The sequence below is a fragment of the Solanum verrucosum genome, unplaced genomic scaffold (genome assembly GCF_900185275.1).
Source record: "Solanum verrucosum unplaced genomic scaffold, falcon-dt-bn FXZP01000280.1, whole genome shotgun sequence".
NCBI classification, from domain to species: domain Eukaryota; kingdom Viridiplantae; phylum Streptophyta; class Magnoliopsida; order Solanales; family Solanaceae; genus Solanum; species Solanum verrucosum.
The window spans coordinates 186,389-208,472 of record NW_026019982.1 but is presented as its reverse complement, the minus strand read 5'-3'; the positions used below and the strand labels follow the sequence as shown (position 1 = coordinate 208,472).

Below are 22,084 nucleotides of genomic sequence, written 5' to 3'. Positions count from 1 at the left end.
GAATTCTCAATATAAATATAGAATTTGAACGAAAATTATTGAGTTCTTAGAACCCCCACTCGATACCTCGAATCCGCCCTTTCTAGCCATGTCTACTTGTTTCTCCATGTTTGCCAAACTGTCTAAACAGAAAATGCCCTTCTTTATAACTCTGTTTTAATACTGCTTTTGTTCTGTGGATGAGTAAACGACTCTCTTTCAGAATAGCAATGTGCCTGTACTCCTCTTCCTCAATTCCATCTTCATGAATTTGTGTTATTCCATCTTCCAGTAATTTACTTATGGCTTCATTTTCCAGTGAATAAACCCTAGCATCATAATTTAAAAAAATAATAATTTAGATCAGTTAGGGGTCGCTTGGTAGAGTGTATTAGGAAATATAATGCATGCATTAGGTGTGTGTATTAGTAGTACCTTGTTTGATACACTTTTTCATGTATTACACTCTATTGTGTATTAAGTTGTGTATTACTAATACCAAGGAATTCTAGGTATTAGTAATACATTGCATTTCAACACCTGCATTATATCAAATAATTACAAAACTACCCTTAAAGCCTTTTTCATTTTCTTTGTTGTTATAAGTTTTGTTTTTATCTTGATTTGATTTTCAGTGTCTTTTAATTTGTTGGTGTCTTAATAGACTTTATAGCCTTTTAAGTATCTTTTTTTAAAATCTAATTTCAATATAATGTAATCAAAAAAAATTTAATATTGTGACAATAAATTTGATAAAAAAAATTATTTGCCAACTTTCACAAAAAAATTTTGACGCAATAGTACAACTATTTAATACTATTTATTTTTAAAAAAAAGAAAGATGAAGAGTTAATGATGTTTTAGCAAAGAATTTTTTTTTGATGTTTTAGCAAAGAACTTTGTTGCAAAGGAAGTGTACAAATAAATAAAGTGTGAAGGGTATTTTTGTAAACATATATTCTTTAATAGTAATTATGCAAGATTTGTTATTTCTAATACATTAAACCAAATAATGTATAAGAAATAATAGTTGCATAACTAATGCACTATATTTTGCATTATTCTTATACACTCTATCAAACGACCCCTTAGTTATACTGACGATATAAAAAAAGTAATTATATTATCGATGTATATAACTTAAATTCATTAATTAATTACTTAAGTGGGCATCCTATCATGATCAACCATTAGGAATCTAGCAACTTAAAGTCTTTAGCAAAGAATATTGTTTTTAAATAATTGTCAACCTATTGTTATTAAATCTTTTTTTTAAAATAAAAAATAAATACCTCTAAAACAAAGGACACTTGCTTTTTATTTCAAAATACTTCCAAGTTTTCAAAAATCGACTCAAATTAGGTTTTAAATCCATTTTTTTAAATTTTAACTTTAAAATCTAAAAAAAAGAGCTAAATATTTTTTTCCCAACGCGTCAACTCTCTAAAATAAACTCTTTTTATATTAAAAATCCCTTTTCTAAAATAAAAAAATAAAAAATTGGCTAAACAAATTATCAAGTCAATTCCGAATAAACAAGATAAATAAACAATTCTATTTTGAGAGGAAAAAAAAAGTAAATACTCAGGGATTGGAATGTCCTCATCTAATGGTGGTGCAAGAATCCATTCTTCATCTGCATCAAGAACAACTCCTTTATTCTTTTCAACCCACCATGATCCTGGAATCAATATCTCATCTTTCAATATTGAACTTGATTTGTTCACTAAAGCCAAACTTCTCTTCACTTTCATCTCAAATTCTCCATTTTCCCCATTCCAACCAGCTATTATATGCAACATCGCCTACAAAACAAAATTAGCTCATGAAAATATAATTTAATTTGTTCAAGTTTGAACGGGTCATTTTTAGCTCAACCTCTTTTGACTTGTTTAGTTAAAACCATTTAGAATCTGAGTTGATATGTAGCTCAAATTGATCTACGAACAACATTTCAATAATGTAACTTTTAAGTGAATCAATAACGACTTATATATCAACACAGTTCATTTTGACTTTGTTCAGATTCAATTCAACTCGCTCATTTTCTTACCTGCAAATTATGCCAGTCACTTGGATTTTTTGAGTCCTTCAAACTTGGCGATTTTCTGGTGTCGATCACTAGCTCAATCCCTGAATTAACATACCCTAATAAAGAACTTGGATAAAGAGTTATCACATCAATTTTGTTCTTAACATGGAGGATTTTCAGATTTGGGAATTCTTTCAGCTTGTCGTTGAATGCTCTGTTTCCTACCTGTGGACTACCGAAAATAATGGCGGATACCGGAATATCAGTAACCCCATTTTCAACAAGATCAAAAGCTGCTAAAATTGATAAACTTGCACCTAAACTGTGCCCAGTAAAAGTTATACTCAGATTCTCGTCTTTATACCGATCTCTTAGATCTTCAATCATTGTTTGAAGCTGTGCTCTAGCACTTAATCTCGTAAATGGTGATTTTGGGTCACTGGATATGTAGATCTTCAACCATCCATTCATTACTCTAGGGGCATTTTCGTCATCATTACTGTTACTTCCGCCATTATCGCCATCTGGGTCAGATTTATTCAGCGATTGGGGATCGAGTAGAGGTTCAGCTGATTCGGGTAGAGCACTAAGAACATTGACCCATTCGTAATTCCTCGTTGTTCCACGAAACGCTATGTAGATTTCCCGACGACCCAGTTGTTCGCTCATTTCGTCGTTGGTTACAGCTATATACCCGATCCAATTGGATTCACGATCCCATGATTCACGAGAAAGAGAGTGGAGGAAAAGGGCTTTATGGGCACCAACACGAGCAGTGGCGTAAAGGAAGCTGACGATTTGGTAATCTGAGGCGGATTTGAACATGACTTTGTGGAAAAATGAACTTTTGCCGTATCGACTACTGCCACAGTACATGGAGTATTCATCATTGTTGAAGGCGTCGTAAGTTGCTTGACAGAAGTCGCCGCACCGGAGTATGAGTCGCCGGAGATTGAGATGTAATGGTTCAAGAAGACCTTCCCAGTTGTTGCTTCCTAGTAATTCATGCCATGTTGGTTCTGTCCCCATTTTGTGTAAAAGAAGAAAGTAGTTATGACTAATCTTTATACTTTTTCCACTATCAGAATGGGATTTTGTTAGATGATTGGACAGGGAACCTACTCTGTAATTGTCTTTGATAATTTAAATTAATGGAGTTCATATAACATATGATTAAAATAGAAAATGATTGGACCAAAATGGTGTGAATGTATGGTTGGGAACGGGAGATTGCTCCTGCTATAGTATATACTCTCTTTTTTTCTCATCCGGCATTCAAGCTTTATTAATCCAAATGTGTGTTGTATAAGTCTCCATTCAGAAGGAAACATTCCTCGTAAAACTATTAAGAATGAAGATACAATATGGGACAAGAGTGGAAGTTGCCTCCTCTGTGGGAACAATGAGGAAGGGAGATTATGATGATTTGGACATACGAATACGAGTTGTGCAAATGTCTCATTGATTGAGAAGGTAATGGAGATTGCTTGTGGTGGAGTTAAAGAGAGGTAGATGTAGGATAAAAAAGTATTGAAGAAAAGTGATTAGACAAGTCATGACGCACCTGACCATAGAAAGAAGGTTATGATCATAAACTAGATCAGAAGGTTAGTAGGTAGTTGAGCAACATCTTGCTTTCTGATGAGATAAGCTTGGTGGTAGTTTGGTGCTCTATATCCATTTCCCCCTTCATACTAGTAGTAGCAACATTTTTCTTGTACTTTGTCCATCCTTCAATTTTTGTTACTCCTCGTAATATTATGTGTTTCGATTATCATATTATTTGGTTATTATTATTGCTCCTTATTTTTTGAATGTTATCTTATATTTTCCCTATTGTTATGACTTATGATGTGTGTTACTCAAGTAGAGTATTTACCGAAAACAACCTTCTAATACTTCCACTAGAAGCAAGGCATCACCAAATTGGCGCCTTCCCTATATTTTCAAAAATCCACATTTAATTGTCCTCTCCAAATCGCATTTGATGAAACCAGAGGATCTCCTTCAGCGCCTTAGCCCCACCCACACCCAAAAATGCACCGCCGGCTGCCCAGTTCTCGACCGCTTTCTCGGCGGCGGCATTCCTTGCAATTCCATAACCGAATTAGTCGCCGAAAGTGGATGCGGCAAGACCCAAATCTCCCTCCAGCTTCTCCTCTCCGCTCAACTCCCCACTTCACTCGGCGGTCTCTCCGGTTCCTCCATATACCTCTACTCCGAATCACCCTTCCCCGTCCGCCGACTTCACCAACTCTCCTCCTCTTTTCCCACTCTCCACAACCCCTTAGATCAGATCCTAACCCACCCTCTTCACTCTGCTCACCACCTGTTCGACGTATTGTCCCAACTAGACTCATTATTATCCTCCCGTCGCGACTCACCTTCTTCTCCCCCAATCAAGCTAATTGTGATCGACTCCATCGCGGCTTTGTTCCGATTCGAATTTGAAAACAACCCACGTGATCTTAAACAGAGATCGGGGTTGTTTTTCAGGATTTCGAGCAAATTGAAGGAGCAAGCTAGACGGTTTGGGCTGGCTGTAGTGGTGATTAACCAAGTTGTTGATGTAATGAATGATTCTGATGGGTTAAGGATTGGGAATTCAACTTGTTTGTATACATCTGAGAGAAAAGTATGTGCTGCATTGGGCTTGTCATGGGCAAATTGTGTTAATACAAGATTGTTCTTGTCCAGGCAAGAAGAGAGAATTGCTCGAGCGGTAAATGGAGACGATTGCTTTAGTACACAAACTCGGAGATTTATACACGTTGCATTTGCTCCTCATCTTCCTGATTCTTACTGTGAGTTTGTTATTACTGGAGAAAAGATTTTTGGTTTAGAAAGATGAAAACGTAGGCTTGTACAAACTATGTACATATTATCTATTTAACAGCAAAAAGAGCTGATCTTTGCCTCTCTTGCCATTGCTACTTTGCTGCCTTTTAGCTTTTTTGTTTTTCAAAATTTCACAATGTTTATAGGAAAAACTATCTAATTACATTAATATTCATACCCTATGTATTAATTCTCAATATAGTTTGAAATAGTTACGTATTATCTCACTAATTAATAATTCATATTAGATTTCAATTTAAATACTACAAATATAGAGAGTGGCAAGCGAGAAAGGAGAAAAACGAGCGAGATAAAAGGAAAGCAAGCCAGAGGGAGTGAATATATCTCAATTACATGTATTTGGGATACCGAGATAGAATCCGCTTAGATATAGTGTATTTGCAACAAATACACCTATTTTTGATCCAATATATGTGAGATGCACGTAAATGGGGGCCAAAATTTAGCACGAATTGTAATTTCAAAAACTCGCGAAAAGACACATAATTAAATGATAACAAAACGAGTTTTGTGCAATGAAATAATATCATTGTTTGATGATTAATAATATCACAACAATCTCAAGAAAGCATGATAAAAAAAAACTAGGAATTCAAATAAATGGGTCTAAACAAATATGTTGCTACCAAACGAAAGACAATGACTCAAGGATCTAGCTAGTGACAATCATATCTAAACAAACTCTTCTTTTTTTCCAAAAAACTTAATAATCATACTTTAAATGGATTGATATAAATATTTCGTACACTAAACATCGATTAACTCGTGACTGGGACATAATTAAGTGATGTAATGATTGTGAAAACACAAACAAAGCTAATAAAACTAAAGTGAATTAGAAAGGTTAATAAAACTAATCGAAGGGTTAATGTGTCCAGCTTCTATAATCCATGGGGCCTTCGTGTTGCCTTTAGAGGTCTTAACTCTAAACCATTTACAACTTCATAATCACTCTTTAATTACTCATTCTATTTCAATCTGTTTATCTTAGTTTGATTAGACACAAAATTTAATTAAAACAAAAATGATTTTTGAATTCATTGATCAACTAAAAGTATGTATAATATATCAAAATATTTTTTAAATTATATGATCTTAAATATGTCATATGAAATATTAGAATTAAAGAATAATCAAATTAGGAAAAAAATACTTATTCTAACTAGCGGAAGAGCCAAGATTTTGTTAGGTATTCAAGCGAAAAAGAATCCAACTTCTATTATATATATGTAAAAGGTAATTTAAATCATATATAAATAATATATTTTTTCACCAAAAGAAGTTGACCGTTGCTAGCTCAACCCTTGAAAATAAATAATTGAGATATAAAACTCGAAAAAGATTTCGATAATTTTGACAACTTATTTCCTTTTTCTTAGTAGTATAATAAAGACAAACATTCTTTTCTATAGCCACAATGAGGCTAGGGACTTATAAGCAAGAAGATAATTAATTGTGCCTTTTTTGTACACTGTTTCCCGCGCGCATAGCACAAAAGAAGACAAATGCACACCTGGGAGAAATCAGAAATCAGAGAGGAGAGAGAGAAGAAAGAAAAGACTGTTTTGTGACTCAGTCCCAAGTAGTCTTGTCAACATCACAGGAGTAATAGAGTAGTTAAACATCTCTCTCCAATGGCTTCTCTATAACCCCCTCTTTGGGTGTTTTCATTTTTTGTGAGTAGTAACATTTTGTGCACCAATGGAAGCTGAAAATGAGGAGTACCATAAAAAAGAAAGGGCCATTGCAGTTACTATACTGGTCTTTGCTTCTCTTGCTATTGCTTCTTTATTTGTTGCCTTTAGTTACTATTGTTATATCTGTAACAAAGTGGCTAAGCGTCTCAAGAACCGCACTTGTAAGTATTGTCTTTACAATTTTTGTATGTTGGTTACAAGTATTTCAAGAATTAGGTACATTTTTTGAGTTGTGGCTTTGGGGGTTCTTGAATATTGCAGAAAGTTTTGATCTTTATGTTTATATGGGTCAAGAGGGGATTGCACTGAGCTAAAAGGGAAAGAAGAAAGGGGAGGGAGGGGTATGGGGTGGGGGTCAGTTTTTTCTATTGTAGAAAAAGAAAAGAAGAAACGCACAATGTCATTGTGACAAATGGAAAGGATTGCATACATGGTTTTTGAGTTGTGGCTTTGGGGTTCTTGAATGTATTGCAGAAAATTTTGATCTTTATGAAGATATGGGTTGAAAGGGGATTGCACTAAGCTAAGGGGTGGGGGAGGGGGTTAGTTTTTCCCTTTTTAGGAAAAGAAAAGAAGACACACATTGTCATTGTGACAAATGGAAAAGACTGCATTACATATTTTTGAGTTGTGGCTATGGGGTTCTTGAACGTATTGCAGAAAGTTTTGATCTTTATGAAGATTTGGGTTGAAAGAGGATTGCACTGAGTTAAGGGGGGGAAAGAAAAAAGAGGAGGGAGGGGTGGGGGTCAGTTTTTTCTATTTTAGGAAAAGAAAGAAGAAACATACATTGTCATTGTGACAAATGGAAAAGATGTAATGTTGGTTACAATTTGTTGAAATTCTGAGTGAAATGCCTTAATGACTAGAAGCAGATTAAGTTTCCTCAACTTAACGGAGAAGATTTTTCTAACTGACCTTGACTAGTTTGGAATTGAGCCTTAATTGTAGTTGATAAGATTAGCACTATTGTCTTACTTGTTTTACTGAGAAGATGCTTCCTAATGCTCAAATTTACACCCTGCTTATTGTGCTTTAGTAGTTGTTTATAGAATTAGCACTAATCCTCCGGCTTGTTATACTGAGAAAATGCTTGCTAATGCACAAATTATCACCCTGCTCACTGTGCTTTAGTAGTTTTTAAAGAAATAGACCTAATCTTCCTGCTTGTTATACTTAGAAAGTGCTTCCTAATGCACAAATTATTACCCTTCTCACTGTGCTTAAGTAGTTGTTAATAGATTAGCACTAATCTTCCTGCTTGTTTTACTGAGAAAATGCTTCCTACTGCACAAATTATTACCCTGCTCACTGTGCTTTAGTAGTTGTTAATAGAATTAGCACTAATCTTCCTGCTTGTTATACTGAGAAAATGCTTCCTAATGCACAAATTTACACCCTGCTCACTATGCTTTAGTAGTTGTAGATAAAATTAGCACTGATCTTCCAGCTTGTTATACTGAGGAAATGCTCTTAATGCACAAGTTTGTCACCCTCGACACTGTGCTCTATTAGTTGTTTATAAAACTAGCTCAAACTGTTTGGCTTGTGTTGCATAGGAATTGCTTCCTAAGGCACAATTTTACACCTTCACATTGTGTTTTTCTTTGTCAGTTCATGTTTTGGGAAAGCTAAAGTCTTGATACATTTTTGTTACTCCGTCCAGATACGGAGAGTACTTGTGTGGACAAGGGCAATAGTTTCTCCAATCTGAAAGTTATTGCAGAGAAGGGACTTCAGGTTTTCACATTTAAGCAGCTGCATTCAGCAACTGGTGGATTTGGAAAATCTAATGTGATTGGAAATGGTGCTTTCGGGTCAGTGTATAGAGGAGTACTTCAAGATGGGAGGAAGGTTGCAATTAAGCTGATGGATCAGGCTGGAAAACAGGGGGAGGAAGAATTCAAAGTGGAGGTAATTGCAAATATAAATTCAATATAATCCAAAAGAAGATGTGATATTGTCGTCATTAGCAAGAAAACAAATACACAAATGTCCTGATCTTCAAAAGATTTCACGTTACGATGTAATCTAATATAAAGCAAATTGCTCGATTATGAATCAAACAAACACAAGTTGCACAATCTCAACATAGCTTTTCCAATGTTATATGATTTTCTAACTATTTTCAACCCGTGAGTCAAACAGTTACAAAGTACAGAGTTTCAGTTAAACCCTTTTTGAAACTCCAAGAAGAGTTAAAGGACTCTGATTATTCTTTTACATGTTGTTTTATTGCCTCTCCTTTACTTTGGTGAATGATTGCTGTTATCAAATATCAGGTGGAGTTGCTATGCCGCTTGCGCTCACCGTATTTGCTGTCATTGATTGGCTATTGTTCAGAAAGCAGCCATAAATTGCTTGTTTATGAGTTCATGGCAAATGGTGGTTTACAGGAGCACTTGTATCCAATCAAAGGTATGTTATGGTTTTGGGCATTTTTTGGAATCTAGTAGCAGCCTGTCCTCTCTCCTTGAAAAGCCAATGTGGAAAAAATACTTCATAGGTATGGCAGTGATAAATGGATATCCACATCAAATGACATTCTTAGACATATCGAAGTTTGCCATACGCATGATTGAGTGATTATTTATGGTGTCCTCATAGGTAATTGAGATTATTTTCTCAAGTGTAGAAAACCACACGCTAAATTGTATGTTAATACCAACTCCAATTGAAGCAAAGGACGTCTTTTCCTGAAATTCTACTGGCATGTGAAATTCCTGCTTACCGTTTACTGTTCCAAGTTGTGCCAAATGGCCCGTCCCTATTCTTATACCTTCTTTTCACATTGTTTCAAGTTTTCCTTTTCAAATTATTGATGAAAGTGTTACTCTTCAATCTGTAGGTTCCAATAATTTTTGTCCGAAGTTGGACTGGAAGACCCGGTTAAGAATAGCTTTGGAGGCTGCTAAAGGTTTGGAATATCTACATGAGCATGTCGATCCCCCAGTTATACATAGAGACCTCAAAAGTAGCAACATTCTTCTGGACAAAAATTTCCATGCCAAAGTTTCTGACTTTGGATTGGCCAAGCTTGGATCTGATAAAGCTGGTGGACATGTCTCTACTCGAGTTTTGGGAACACAGGGATATGTTGCTCCAGAGTAAGAACCCTTCATTTAGCTGAATTATGTTAGATTATAGCAGTTCCATGCGTAATCATTGAGATGTTGTCTTCTCTTAACTTACCAGTACCTTTTTATGTGAGATTTTAACGTATCAATGTCGATTTCTTCCATTGAACCATCGCAGATATGCATTAACAGGACACTTGACCACCAAATCAGATGTTTACAGTTATGGGGTTGTCCTCCTAGAGTTGTTGACAGGGAGAGTTCCAGTTGATATGAAGAGGTCTCCTGGCGAAGGCGTTCTTGTTTCTTGGGTAGGTTCTCATAATTATTTTAAGCATACTATCCTACATTTCAGATAATATATCCCATGTTCATTCATCCGTCTAATGCCCCTCAGGCCGCGCTAGTGAATTGAAACATTACTCTAGCTGACCTCTTCCTATTCCCATTTGTCTGTTAGGCATTGCCCCGTCTCACTGATAGGGAAAAAGTCGTAGAGATAATGGATCCAGTGCTGGAGGGTCAGTATTCAATGAAAGAAGTTATTCAAGTTGCTGCTATTGCTGCAATGTGTGTACAACCCGAGGCTGATTACAGGCCACTGATGGCAGACGTTGTTCAGTCGTTGGTTCCACTAGTGAAACAACCACGACCAACTGTGAAGCCGGGTAGCTCATCTAGCTTTCACGCCACACAGTCCCCCTCCTCCCATGCTACACAATCTCCTAAGGCTTAAGACTTTTTTCAAGCGAAACGGGCATATCATATCTCTTGATCCTTAATTCTAGTCCAACTTCTATAACTAATAGCCACTTAGTTTGTCTTTGGACTTATCTAGCTTATGGAACCCTTTCATTGAGTAACTTTAATCTAACAAAATTTGATGGAGCAAGCCAGCTGATGTAATATTTTCTCATGCTAAACTAGGTGGAGGAACTATTAGTATATTAGAAAACAGTTTCTCTGTATGTAACATGTCAAAGTTCCCATCTAGTATGGGGATTGTATTTGAGTATTCTTGGTTAAAAGTAGATTCAAGATTTGAAGTTTATGATCTCTACAATGATTTGAAGTTACTGTATGATAGTAAATGTGTTTGCGGTCAAATATTTATAGTCTATAGATATTTACTCAAGTTTGAGCTAACGCCACTATGTTTTGTGAACCTACATATGTTGGATCCGCTCCTGCTACTGGGCTCCCCGAATTAAATCGGGTAAAGATTCCAATTTTATTGTTCTTACTAATTTATTGGGCACTTGCTAGTTTGTTGTTTTTTACTAGCATGGGAAAAGGGCTTGATATATCCCTCAATTTTGTCATTTAGAGATGATATGTTCTTCGTTATAAAAGTGGTTCATATATACTCTTATCGTTATACAATCGGTTCACATATATCCCTACCGTCATAAAATGAGCTCACATATACCCTTCATTTAATGGAAGTGAAAAAATTAGTTTAAATTTATATTTTTGACTTTTGATTTCTTAAAAACATTATTTAGGGGTATATATGATTTTTCTAGATAATTTCAAGGTATATTTTAATTTTTTCGGACATAAATTATTTTTTGACTTTTTGATTATAATTATTTGAGTTTCTTATTCTTATTTTATTTTTTCTTTCATTCCTTAGTGTAAAGAAAAAACTATTTTTTTCGGCAATATTATAATTTAAAACTATTTTTTCGGATATATTGTAATTTGATTTTTGTATTTGAAGAAAAAAATTGGGTCATCTATAATAAATTTTACAAGAATATTAGCAAAACTTAAAAAAATTTGACCATCAAAATAATAAATCTAAATTAGTCATTGAAACAAAAAAAAGTTAAAAAATAATAATATATGTTAGAGGAGGATTAAATATACCCATATGGGATTATATTTTTTTAAAAATAATTAAAAAAATTATACTAAAATTAATTTTTTCACATCCGTTAGAGGAAAATGGTATATGTGAGTCATTTATATAAAAGTAGGGGTTTATATGAATCATTTTTATAACGAGGGGTATATTAGCTCTAAATGACAAAGTTGAGCAGTATATCAGACCCTTTTTCCTACTAGCATAGATATTGCCGTATGGGATATTATGCTCGTAAAGACTTGAATAGATCGAAAGAAATCATATATTTTAAAGGGAAAAGGGTCAAAAATGCCCTTAAACTATATGAAAAGAACAAAAATGCCCTTACTGTCAATATTTTGGTCAAAAAATGTCTTTATTGTTATTTAATGGGTCAAAAATGTTCATTTTCCAAATAAATATATTATTATTTTCTTTTTAACACATTCTTTTCATAATAATTTTTTTTTAAAAAATAGCAAATGTTTATCTTACTTCAATTAAGAAAAAAATAAAAAATAAAAATATTTCTTATTTTATTATAATTATTTTTTATCGTTATATAAATATCAATTAATGATGGATATACTATGATTTATATATATGACATATATTATTTGTCGAAAGGGTACATGATGTATTCTATTTTAATTGATAAAATGAGATTAAGAAGAAAAAAAATATTTCCTACATTTTTATTTGTTAAAGTGATTTTAGAAGAAAGAAAACATGTTCTTTAATAATATTTTAATTAGGAAGGAGATGTGTTTAAATAGAAAAAAATAATATATTTATTCGGAAAAAGGGTATTTTTGACCCATTTTGTAACCATAGGGGGATTTCTGGACCAAAGTATTGACTGCAAGGGCATTTTTGGACCAAAGTATTGACGGTAAGGGCATTTTTGAGTCAAACTATAAACGAAGAGCATTTTTGTTCCTTTCACATAATTTAAGGGCATTTTTGACCCTTTTCCCTATTTTAAAAATAATTTAGAAATTATTATTCATGTAAGTGATTCTCAAACATCATTGATAATTTGTGTCACGTTAAGAGAAATCGATTCACATGCTAACTTTTCCTCTTTGAATTATTTTAGCCTAACACATGCTAACTTTTCCCCACACATATTCCATGAAATTATTATTCATGTAAGTGATTCTCAAACATCAAATATGTTGTTGCAAAATCCTGAATTTGAATTCATAAATCATAATATTTAAATTCTAAATCCGACTCTGTTTGAGCCCACTTCACTCATTTTCTTAAGATTTTGATCAGTTCGAAATTTATTTATTTTATTAAAAAAAAAAACATGATAACTTAGTTCCAACATATTCCAAATAAATAAGTTGAAAAATATTTGAAAAAACCATAATCAAATGACTATGTAAATAATATAATTAATGGCGTCAAATAAAGTGAGTCTCAGAAACTACAAAGAAACATCTAGCTGTTATGATTTCTTTCACAAAAATGATGTAATAATATATCTTTACAATTGAATTTGTATGAAAATGTTTTGAGCAGGTAAAAGTTTGTTAACACTATGAACATATCCAATTTGCTTATTCAAATAAAATGAAAATAGACTTGGTCCAACTATACTTTATATAAATAAGTCCCTAAATAACAAAAGGTTGTGTTCATGAGTTTGTCAAAATATAAGTATCGGAAGTGGAGTCAAAATTTTCATGTCAAAATTAATATAAAAGTAAACATATAAAGAAATCAAAAGAGTTCAACGTTAGTTATACATATTTTTTTTTTAAAATATCAACCATATATAAATAATATAATTTTTCACAGAGCTCTCTAGCCCCTACCGAGCTGGACCAGGTGCTTTTAGCTAGCTAGGTGGGAACCAACAAGTTCAATAAGATCTCTCTATTTTTTTAATGCATGGAAATCCAACTGCCTAATTATGTTGCATTTTCCAATAATATCGCGTCAGATTTAAGTTATATGTGTTGATAGTATAAGAAACTTTTTAATTCAATTTATCATAACATGTTATTTATCATTTATTATAGGTAACCGGATTAATACTATTAAATATAGTTAACTATAGTACCTAAACTTATTTTTTAAAATGATCTAATATTGTAAATATTTTTTTTCTCTGTCGATGTATAGTTAGTAACTAGTATAGAGACCTCTTTTCGCTTAAGAATATTTTATTTATTTCAAATTATGTGGCTTGATTCGAAGTACGAGGGTCAAACTATTAAATGTTCGGTATAAATTCAAATATAGATTCTTCATTGTTTTGAATTATTTTCACATATATAGAAACTACATAAATAATACTATAAACCGCAATAGTTAACAAATCGAAAATAAACTATAGTTAATTAGTTAGACTTGAGTATTTGCTAGCTAGCTATATAAGTTAACAACTTAGTCACTTGTAGATGAAATTAGCCAAACTCACTTGTGATTTCAACCTAATAGGTTCTGCATTTTATAATAATGATAATTTTAAGTAATCATAACTGAATTTTAAATTTTATATAATTAAGTTATTAATATAAATATATTATTTGAACAAAATTTATTAGGTTCAGTTGAACCTGCGTGCCGGCGGCTAACTCCCCCCAATAATGTCAACTTTTTTTGAAATAGTGAAATTAAGTGACGAATATTGGAAGAAATCAAAAGGGAAATGCAATATTTTGAATAAAACGTCATGTCATTAATTACAAGAAAATGAGACCCAGCTATAACTTTTGTAATTTTTTGCATGTATTTTCCTACTCTTTTCTGAATTTGTAATTTTTCCCAAAGATAGAAATCAAAATATAAGGGACCCTACCTTATCTAGTTTTTTTTTGGTGTCCCTCTTTTATCTATTCTTGCATGCAAGAGACATAGTTGGTACATGCGGTCACAGAGGTGAATTCAAAATTTAAAGAAGAATTTGGATGTACAAATATTATTTTAGTTCAAATATGAGCTCTAAGCTAAACTTAAAATAAAAATAATGATTCATACATGAAAGTATGAAATCTCATAAATTGAGATTTGGGAAGAGTAAAATTTATGCGCACAGACCTTATCATTACCTTGTAGAGATAAAAAAGTTGTTTTCGCAAGACTCTAACCTTAAGCGTATCAAATCCAGATAAGAAAAAAAGAAAAAAACAATGGAGAACGCATAAGAGAGAAAATAGCAATAACAACAACAAAATAATGTAATCACTAGTCCTATGACATACACTAAACCTTCACAACATAAGACAATACTCTACCTCTACTAACCTTCTATCCTAATAGGCGACCTCCACTTCTACATATTTAAAGTCATGTCTTCGGTTTTGAAGTTGCACCATGCCATGGTTGATCACCTCTCCCCAATACTTTTTCGACCCCACTACATCTCTACGTACTCCCTACATCCAACCTCTTATATTTTGTAAAAATAAAAAAAAAAACTCACCATTCTAAACTTTGTAAAAAAAATAGACGCATACTTCACGTGAAGAGATTGTTTGTACACAAATACCATATGTGAAATGTTTATATGAAAATTATGTTACTATTGTTGACTAGTGAATCTTTATAAAATTATGTGTATTTAATAGTTTGTAATCATAAACATTTATTTATAAAAGAAGGATGAAGATATATGCGATTTATTAGTAGCATCTCATGATATTCTCGAAATCTTATTTTATGAATTGAGGTTTGTGATCATTTGATATTTAGGGCCCGTTTGACCATGCGATATCAAAACATGATATGATATTATAATATGAAATCATGAGATGAAGTTGAAGTTTTATTTGGACATGCGATATGAAATTTTTGTGTTGTAAACATAAGAATCCCATAAGTTGTAAAACTATTAAAATAACCCCAATTGTTTCTTCAATCTTACCAAAAAAATATAAAATCGCATAATAAATTATCACAAATCTATTTGTTCTCCACTTAAGTAGTTGTTTTATCTAACTTTAATTCAATAAAAAAAATTGAACAGAAATTGTAGTGTACTAGTCTCTGATATGATCATCCCACATAGTGAACAATCTCCTTACATTGAACTTGCATTTCTCAATCATATGACCAAGAAGACGAATCAACATTGTTACTTTGAGTCATTTGTTGGTCAATATCATTCGCAACTATATTTTCATGCTTATAGACAGGGGTGAATCTACGTGGACAGGTGGGGGTGCCACGGCACCTAGTGATCTCAGAAAAAACTTGTATATATATATATATATATATTAATTCAATATTATTAACTTTGCCATCCAGTAATTGAAATGCTGAACAATTCAATTGGCGAAGGAGACTACCTGCCACACAATCAATGCGGTATCGAACCTCGCAACACCTAATTTTTTGACTGCTCCTTCTTTTCTTTTGTGTGAAGGACTTAATTTTTTTTTCTCCATTCATTCTTATTTATTTACTATTCTTTATTAATTCAAATTGACTCATTTTCACAATTAATTTTTAATTTTTTTTTAGTTTCTCTTGCACTAATTATTAATCTCTTGATACGAGTGTTACGTGTTTATTCTTTATCAATTAATGAGTATTGAATTATGAACGTCAAATAAATATTATTAAGAATATATTTAAATAGTAGTTTTAAAAAATATATATGTTTTAAAAATGATGAATATTATTATTAGAATTTTTTTTTAATTTAAAGGTTCTTTCTATCTTCACCGACGTTCTTGCTAAGGAAGATGACTAGGCTAAAACCGCAATTTTTATTCCCTACTATATATCTCCAACAATACATAAAGTAAATAGAATATGAATAGATTAAGTTAATACTATTAGATTGTTTGTACTCAAATTTTATTATGAAATTATTTTTTCCTCAAAGTTTCAGCGAATATGAAATTTAATTCCAAAAAGGAAATAAAAATTGAATTGTTTAGTTATTTCTAATCTCAGAATATCTAAAAGAAAATATTACTAACATGCATATTTGATTGATTTGTTTATAAAAAAAAGGATCAATAACCTAAATTGTAACCCAAAATTAAAGCAACAAATCTTTTTATCTTACTTGAACGATGTGGCACCCACGACCTCCAAATCCTAGATCCGCCTCTGCTCATAGACCATAAATATTTCACCACTCCTTTGATATTCTCGCAAACAATTATGTAACATTGTACAAGCTATGAAATTTTCACTTGTGTGTCAAACTGTCGATATCATAATGTTTCACATCTTGTTTCACTTGTGTGCAATTACACATATTCAGTGCATTAATTTCGTGGTAAAATCAAACATATTTGAAGTAGTGATTATCACTAATTTTGTCATATTAAATTGCTTTAAACATTTTCATATGTAGCCGAAAGAGAAGTATTTTTAATTATGAAATACCAAAAAAGTATTACTCCCTCTGTTCTTATTTTTATTTACCAAATCAATTCCTACTTTATCATTAATATTCACCAAATTTAAAGTAATAATAAAATTTATGTTGGTGAGATTAATAAATTCTAAAAAGTAATGATGTGATTATAAATTTTATTTACTATGAAATAAATAGTTAGTAGATATAAATGTGAGGTTGTTTTTAACAAAATATAAACTTGTGAGACAATTTTTGTATTTAAAAATCTCAAATCATGATATGGAATTCCCAAATCATGATTTTGGAGAATATGAGATTCCATCAGCATGAAATTGCATGTCCAAAGTAAGATTCAAACACATAGAGCATTTGGGAATCATTGGGTTACAACACCTTATTACAAGAGTGTCCAAAATTTGTTATTTAATCACTTCGTGTATCATTTTACTTATAAATACGGTATTATTTTCCAACGAAGGGTGTCCAATTGGACACCCTCACTATAGGGTAGCTACTCCCCTGGCCAAACGCCTACTTAGAATTGTATAAGCATTAGGAAAAAAATGATAATTTCCACAATTAATAAAAAAAAAATTATGTTTATGACAAATTAAAAAATCAAACGTGTCCAAACTTCAAATCAATCTAATTTCAAATCACGTTAAAATAGAACCTTGTTACGTTCCTTAATATATCTGTGTACAATGTATTATTGAGATCACGCTAACGCGCTTCGGCAGCTAAGTTTGAATATATACTAGACTTTTAATTTGTACACATGTTATTTAATTTCTCTCTAGCTACTAGTACGTACTTACTATAAAAAGTAAATTATAAAATTTAAAGTTAAGCAGATTTGGCATTTTGTGTTTCTCAATACACACAACTCAGAGCCAGCTTGTGGTTAGGAGTTCATCCAAATATCATTTCGCGAAAAATTATTAAGATCTTTCTGTTTTAATAAAAATGATTTATTTTTCTTCTTAGTCCGTTTATAAAAGAATGATTCATTTCTTTTTCTTTTTTGGCAACACTTTAATTTTAGATTTTCACATGGCATATTTAAGATCACAAGATTAAAAGACATTTTGATATATCTGACATAACTTTAATTTAGGATCATAAGATTGAAAAATCTTCTTTATTTTCTTATAAATTTCATTTCAAATTGAACTAGACCATTCTTTTTTAAACGGAAGTAGTATTATTTATATATGGTTAAAATTATTTTTTATGTATACAATATTTGATGTTGAATCCTCTTCAACTAGTTCGTATATTTTCTTTTTCAAATTTTAAATCGAAAATCTTAACTCGCTGACGTACCTTATAGAAATAGAAACTTGTATATAAAGGGCCTCATGCATGCTTACTTCTCATCACAATTCACATTCTCATTTAGTAGTAAAAGAAATATTGTTATTATCCATATTTAAGCATATGGCATCCCTAACTAAAAACCTCATTTTGGCATTTTTGTGTGTTTTATTTGGTTTTGTTTGTTTTAGCAATGCCCAATTGTCATCCAATTATTATGGGTCGTCGTGCCCTAATCTAAAAACAATTGTTGGCGACGCAATGAAAGAAGCTGTGAATAGAGAGGCCAGACTTGGTGCCTCTGTTGTTCGCTTGTTCTTTCATGATTGCTTTGTTAATGTAAGCTAAACTCTCTATTTTAATGTATGTCGTAATAAGTTATCTGTTAAGTTTTAATCAATAGGTTAAATCTTTAACTTGTTTCAAGATGTGTCAATATTTGTATATATATTTATTAAACTAAAACTTGACATGTATATACAATGTAATTTTTCAATGAAGGAGTGTCGCTTGACACCCCTTGATCAAGGGTGGGTCCGCCCCTGTTTGGATGGACTTATGACTTATAAATCAAAAATCATAAATTAGGCTAATTTTTGTTATTTCGAATTAATGCACGTGTGTATATTGTTCTAACATTGTTTTTTTTTTTTCTTTGTATGGTTACTTTAATTAGGGCTGTGATGCATCAATATTACTGGATGACACATCATCATTTACAGGAGAGAAGAATGCAAATCCAAGCATGAACTCTTTAAGAGGATTTGAAGTGATAGACACCATTAAAACTCAAGTTGAAGCTGCTTGTCCTAATGTTGTCTCTTGTGCAGACATACTTGCTCTTGCTGCCCAAGAAGGCGTTGCGTCGGTAAACATGCATATTATACTTACGTTGGTGCAAAAATATTCTTCGTTTCATATTAATCGTCAATATTACTATTTAACTGCGTAAAAGTTTTTTAATTTACACTATCAATATTTTATATATATATATATACACGTACTTTATTTGTTTCAATTTAGATATTATGTTCTAAAAAGAATATTAAATTCATATATTTGAAAATAATTTAACTTTAAAGTTCTTATATTTTATTCTTAATAAGAAGTTTTGGTAGCCACACAAGTATCATACTTCATCCATCTTTTTATATGGCATACTTTCTTTCGATTTGTCTCAAGAAAATATCATAATTCTTAATTTACAAACAATTTATTTTCTTGAACTTTTGGTCTAATTGAACATCGTTAAATAAATTGAAACGAAAAAATAGCATATTCAAAACTATCTATTTTTAAAAAAAAAAAAAAATCTTTCATAAATCAAGTACCATGAAATAGAATAGAGTAAGTTAATTCCTAAACATAAAATATTGTATATAGTTCAACCAACTAAGTATGTGTGTATCTCATGTGAATTACCATGTAGAAAGTCATATATAATATACATATCTGCTTGTTCAACTTTATATAAATTTAAGTGTAACAAAAATTGAAGGTCACAATTCACATGTGAAAATTGAAGTCAGATTAAACAACACGGTAGAGAGAATTTATAAATATACATAACTTATACATTATATACATATTAGTGCGTTCTAATTTTTTCCTATAGCTAGGAGGGCCATCATGGGCCGTCCAATTGGGCCGAAGAGACGCAAGAACCGCAAGCCTAAGCTCCGCCAACGCCCAAATCCCCATGCCAACTTCCACCCTTTCAACTTTGATCTCCATGTTCTCCGCCAAAGGCCTAAACGCCGCCGAAATGACCGCCCTCTCCGGCAGCCACACAATCGGCCAAGCCCGGTGCGCCAGTTTCCGTAACCGCGTTAACAACGACACCAACATCGACTCGGGATTCGCCGCCACACTCAGGGCCACGTGCCCTGCTTCTGGCGGCGATGGAAATCTGGCCCCGTTGGATATCCAAACGCCAAGCCAATTCGATAATAAATATTATCAGAACTTAGAGGCTCGGCGTGGATTGCTTCAATCGGATCAGGAATTGTTTAATGGCGGATCTCAGGATTCGTTAGTGAAGAGTTATAGCAGCGATGGTGAAGCTTTTAAAAGGGATTATGCATCTGCTATGGTGAAAATGGGGAATATTAGCCCACTTACTGGAAATAATGGTGAGATCAGAAGGAACTGCAGGGCTATTAATTAACGATATAAACGTATTCTTTAACTTGACATTATTATTATCTGATATATATGCTTTTTAATTTTGAGTATGTACAAGTAACACATGTTTCCTACTTGACGTTCTACCTGTCATTTAAGACGCGTGTGTATATTTGTGCTTATTCAAAATTGAAATGCATAAATATTATTAATTGTGATCAAGTTAGAGAACATATTTATATTTATATATTATGTCTAATAAAATTGTCGTCTAGACTTGGTTTATTAGCGGCTAGTTGTATTAATTATTAACTATAGTTTGTATGAATTATAATAATGTCAGTCGTTGTGATATGGACTGTAACCTGCGGAAGATATTAATAATAGTTCAATTTATTCTATGCTAAACTATTAATATTACTTTCAATTTGTTTGTATTACATTTTTTTTTAGTTTGTTTATAAAAAAAAAAAAAAAATTGAAAATATTTTTTAATTTAATTACCTGATATGTTTTAAATCATAAGATTAAAAGATATTTTAATATGATGGCATATCTTGAGTTTAATATTACAAAATTTAAATTTCAAGTCAAAATCAAACAAACAAATCACGGACGTTTTCAGTTTGTTAAATCTTGATATATTAGGAACTTATAGAGTTTCTCTTCCTTCACTTATATTTGTTCGTTATATTAAGATTAGACTTTTATTTATATTTATTTAATTTTGAAAAGTAAAGACGTTCTACCTGTCATTTAAGACGCGTGTGTATACTTATGCTCATTCAAAATTGAAATGCATAAATATTATGAACTGTGATCAAGTTAGAGAACATATTTATATATTATGTCTAATAAAATTGTCGTCTAGACTTGGTTTACTAGCGGCTAGTTGTATTAATTATTAACTATAGTTTGTATGAATTATAATAATGTCAGTCGTTGTGATATAGACTGTAACCTGCGGAAGATATTAATAATAGTTCAATTTATTCTATGCTAAACTATTAATATTACTTTCAATTCGTTTGTATTACATTTTTTTTTAGTTTGTTTATAAAAAAAAGATTTTTTGAAAATATTTTTTAATTTAATTACTTGATATGTTTTAAATCATAAGATTAAAAAATATTTTAATATGATGGCATATCTTGAGTTTAATATTACAAAATTTAAATTTCAAGTCAAAATCAAAGTTTTCAGTTTGTTAAATCTTGATATATTAGGAACTTATAGAGTTTCTCTTCCTTCACTTATATTTGTTCATTAGATTAAGATTAGACTTTTATTTATATTTATTTAATTTTGAAAAGTAAAGAAGTAATTGATTATTTACATCTTCTTTTACCTTTATTATTAAGTAGTACCATTTTTTCTTTACAGTTAGATAACTTCAATTTGAGATAATATAACCAAATTGTTATTTTGTTTAATATTTCTTAAGAGTGAGTGAAGTTACATATGCACAAGTAAATATGGACGAAGAAAGTAGTAATAATTTTTTAAAAAAACTACATATAATTTCGGAAAATGAATATATTGAAATTTATCTATGACCAATTAAAGAGCTAGGGTAGAAATAAATATTTATTCCATCAATTTTTCAGCTTTGTCTTCAAAAAGTATTTTGCAAATTTTACACGTTAAATTTCATGATATTCACCTATAAAATTCAAAACTTCATAATTTAATTATTTTAAAAATACAAAGGTCAGAAAATGATTATTATTTGTCATGTTAATTTATTTAAAAAAAATATCAATAGGTGCATATCAAGTACTCCAAAAATAATACATTTTAAAAAATTTAATACAAATA

At 31.5% G+C, this 22,084-nt stretch overlaps 4 protein-coding genes across 5 annotated transcripts; 3 read left to right on the top strand and 1 right to left on the bottom strand.

Annotated features, from left to right (window-relative positions):
• Positions 1-82: 82 nt before the first annotated feature.
• LOC125817663 (phospholipase A1-IIdelta-like) lies at positions 83-3,040 on the bottom strand. Its single transcript, XM_049497224.1, has 3 exons — positions 2,033-3,040; positions 1,564-1,784; positions 83-308 (listed from the first exon to the last, which is right to left on the bottom strand). The coding sequence occupies exons 1-3, from the start codon at positions 3,038-3,040 to the stop codon at positions 83-85; spliced, it is 1,455 nt and encodes a 484-aa protein (XP_049353181.1).
• Positions 3,041-3,998: 958 nt separating this feature from the next.
• On the top strand, positions 3,999-4,862 carry LOC125817740 (DNA repair protein XRCC3 homolog). The gene has a single exon (XM_049497288.1). The coding sequence runs from the start codon at positions 3,999-4,001 to the stop codon at positions 4,860-4,862; it is 864 nt and encodes a 287-aa protein (XP_049353245.1).
• Positions 4,863-6,420: 1,558 nt separating this feature from the next.
• LOC125817381 (probable serine/threonine-protein kinase PBL7) lies at positions 6,421-10,380 on the top strand. 2 transcript variants are annotated; one of them, XM_049496912.1, is made up of 6 exons: positions 6,421-6,728; positions 8,234-8,481; positions 8,850-8,985; positions 9,416-9,674; positions 9,823-9,955; positions 10,105-10,380. In XM_049496912.1, the coding sequence occupies exons 1-6, from the start codon at positions 6,572-6,574 to the stop codon at positions 10,378-10,380; spliced, it is 1,209 nt and encodes a 402-aa protein (XP_049352869.1). In that variant the 5' UTR covers positions 6,421-6,571. The 2 variants fall into 2 exon arrangements, with proteins under 2 accessions (XP_049352869.1, XP_049352870.1); XM_049496913.1 differs by having other exon boundaries at positions 6,543-6,728; positions 10,042-10,183.
• A 2,519-nt stretch (positions 10,381-12,899) lies between these two features.
• On the top strand, positions 12,900-20,309 carry LOC125817662 (peroxidase P7-like). The gene is made up of 5 exons (XM_049497223.1): positions 12,900-12,918; positions 15,973-16,016; positions 18,263-18,481; positions 18,819-19,010; positions 19,758-20,309. The coding sequence occupies exons 1-5, from the start codon at positions 12,900-12,902 to the stop codon at positions 20,307-20,309; spliced, it is 1,026 nt and encodes a 341-aa protein (XP_049353180.1).
• The last annotated feature ends 1,775 nt before the right edge of the window (positions 20,310-22,084 follow it).

Bases quoted from the DNA above. Each gene is read 5' to 3' on its own strand.
- LOC125817663 (XM_049497224.1), bottom strand. From the start codon at position 3,040: ATGGGGACAGAACCAACATGGCATGAATTACTAGGAAGCAACAACTGG. The intron at 1,785-2,032 runs GTAAGAAAATGA...TTTGTTTTGTAG, and splicing joins GTGACTGGCATAATTTGCAG to GCGATGTTGCATATAATAGC. The intron at 309-1,563 runs GTATTTACTTTT...TTATGATGCTAG, and splicing joins GAGGACATTCCAATCCCTGA to GGTTTATTCACTGGAAAATG.
- LOC125817740 (XM_049497288.1), top strand. From the start codon at position 3,999: ATGAAACCAGAGGATCTCCTTCAGCGCCTTAGCCCCACCCACACCCAA.
- LOC125817381 (XM_049496912.1), top strand. From the start codon at position 6,572: ATGGAAGCTGAAAATGAGGAGTACCATAAAAAAGAAAGGGCCATTGCA. The intron at 6,729-8,233 runs GTAAGTATTGTC...TACTCCGTCCAG, and splicing joins GCGTCTCAAGAACCGCACTT to ATACGGAGAGTACTTGTGTG. The intron at 8,482-8,849 runs GTAATTGCAAAT...ATCAAATATCAG, and splicing joins AGGAAGAATTCAAAGTGGAG to GTGGAGTTGCTATGCCGCTT.
- LOC125817662 (XM_049497223.1), top strand. The intron at 16,017-18,262 runs GTTTATTCTTTA...TCCATATTTAAG, and splicing joins TCTTGATACGAGTGTTACGT to CATATGGCATCCCTAACTAA. The intron at 18,482-18,818 runs GTAAGCTAAACT...TACTTTAATTAG, and splicing joins TTCATGATTGCTTTGTTAAT to GGCTGTGATGCATCAATATT.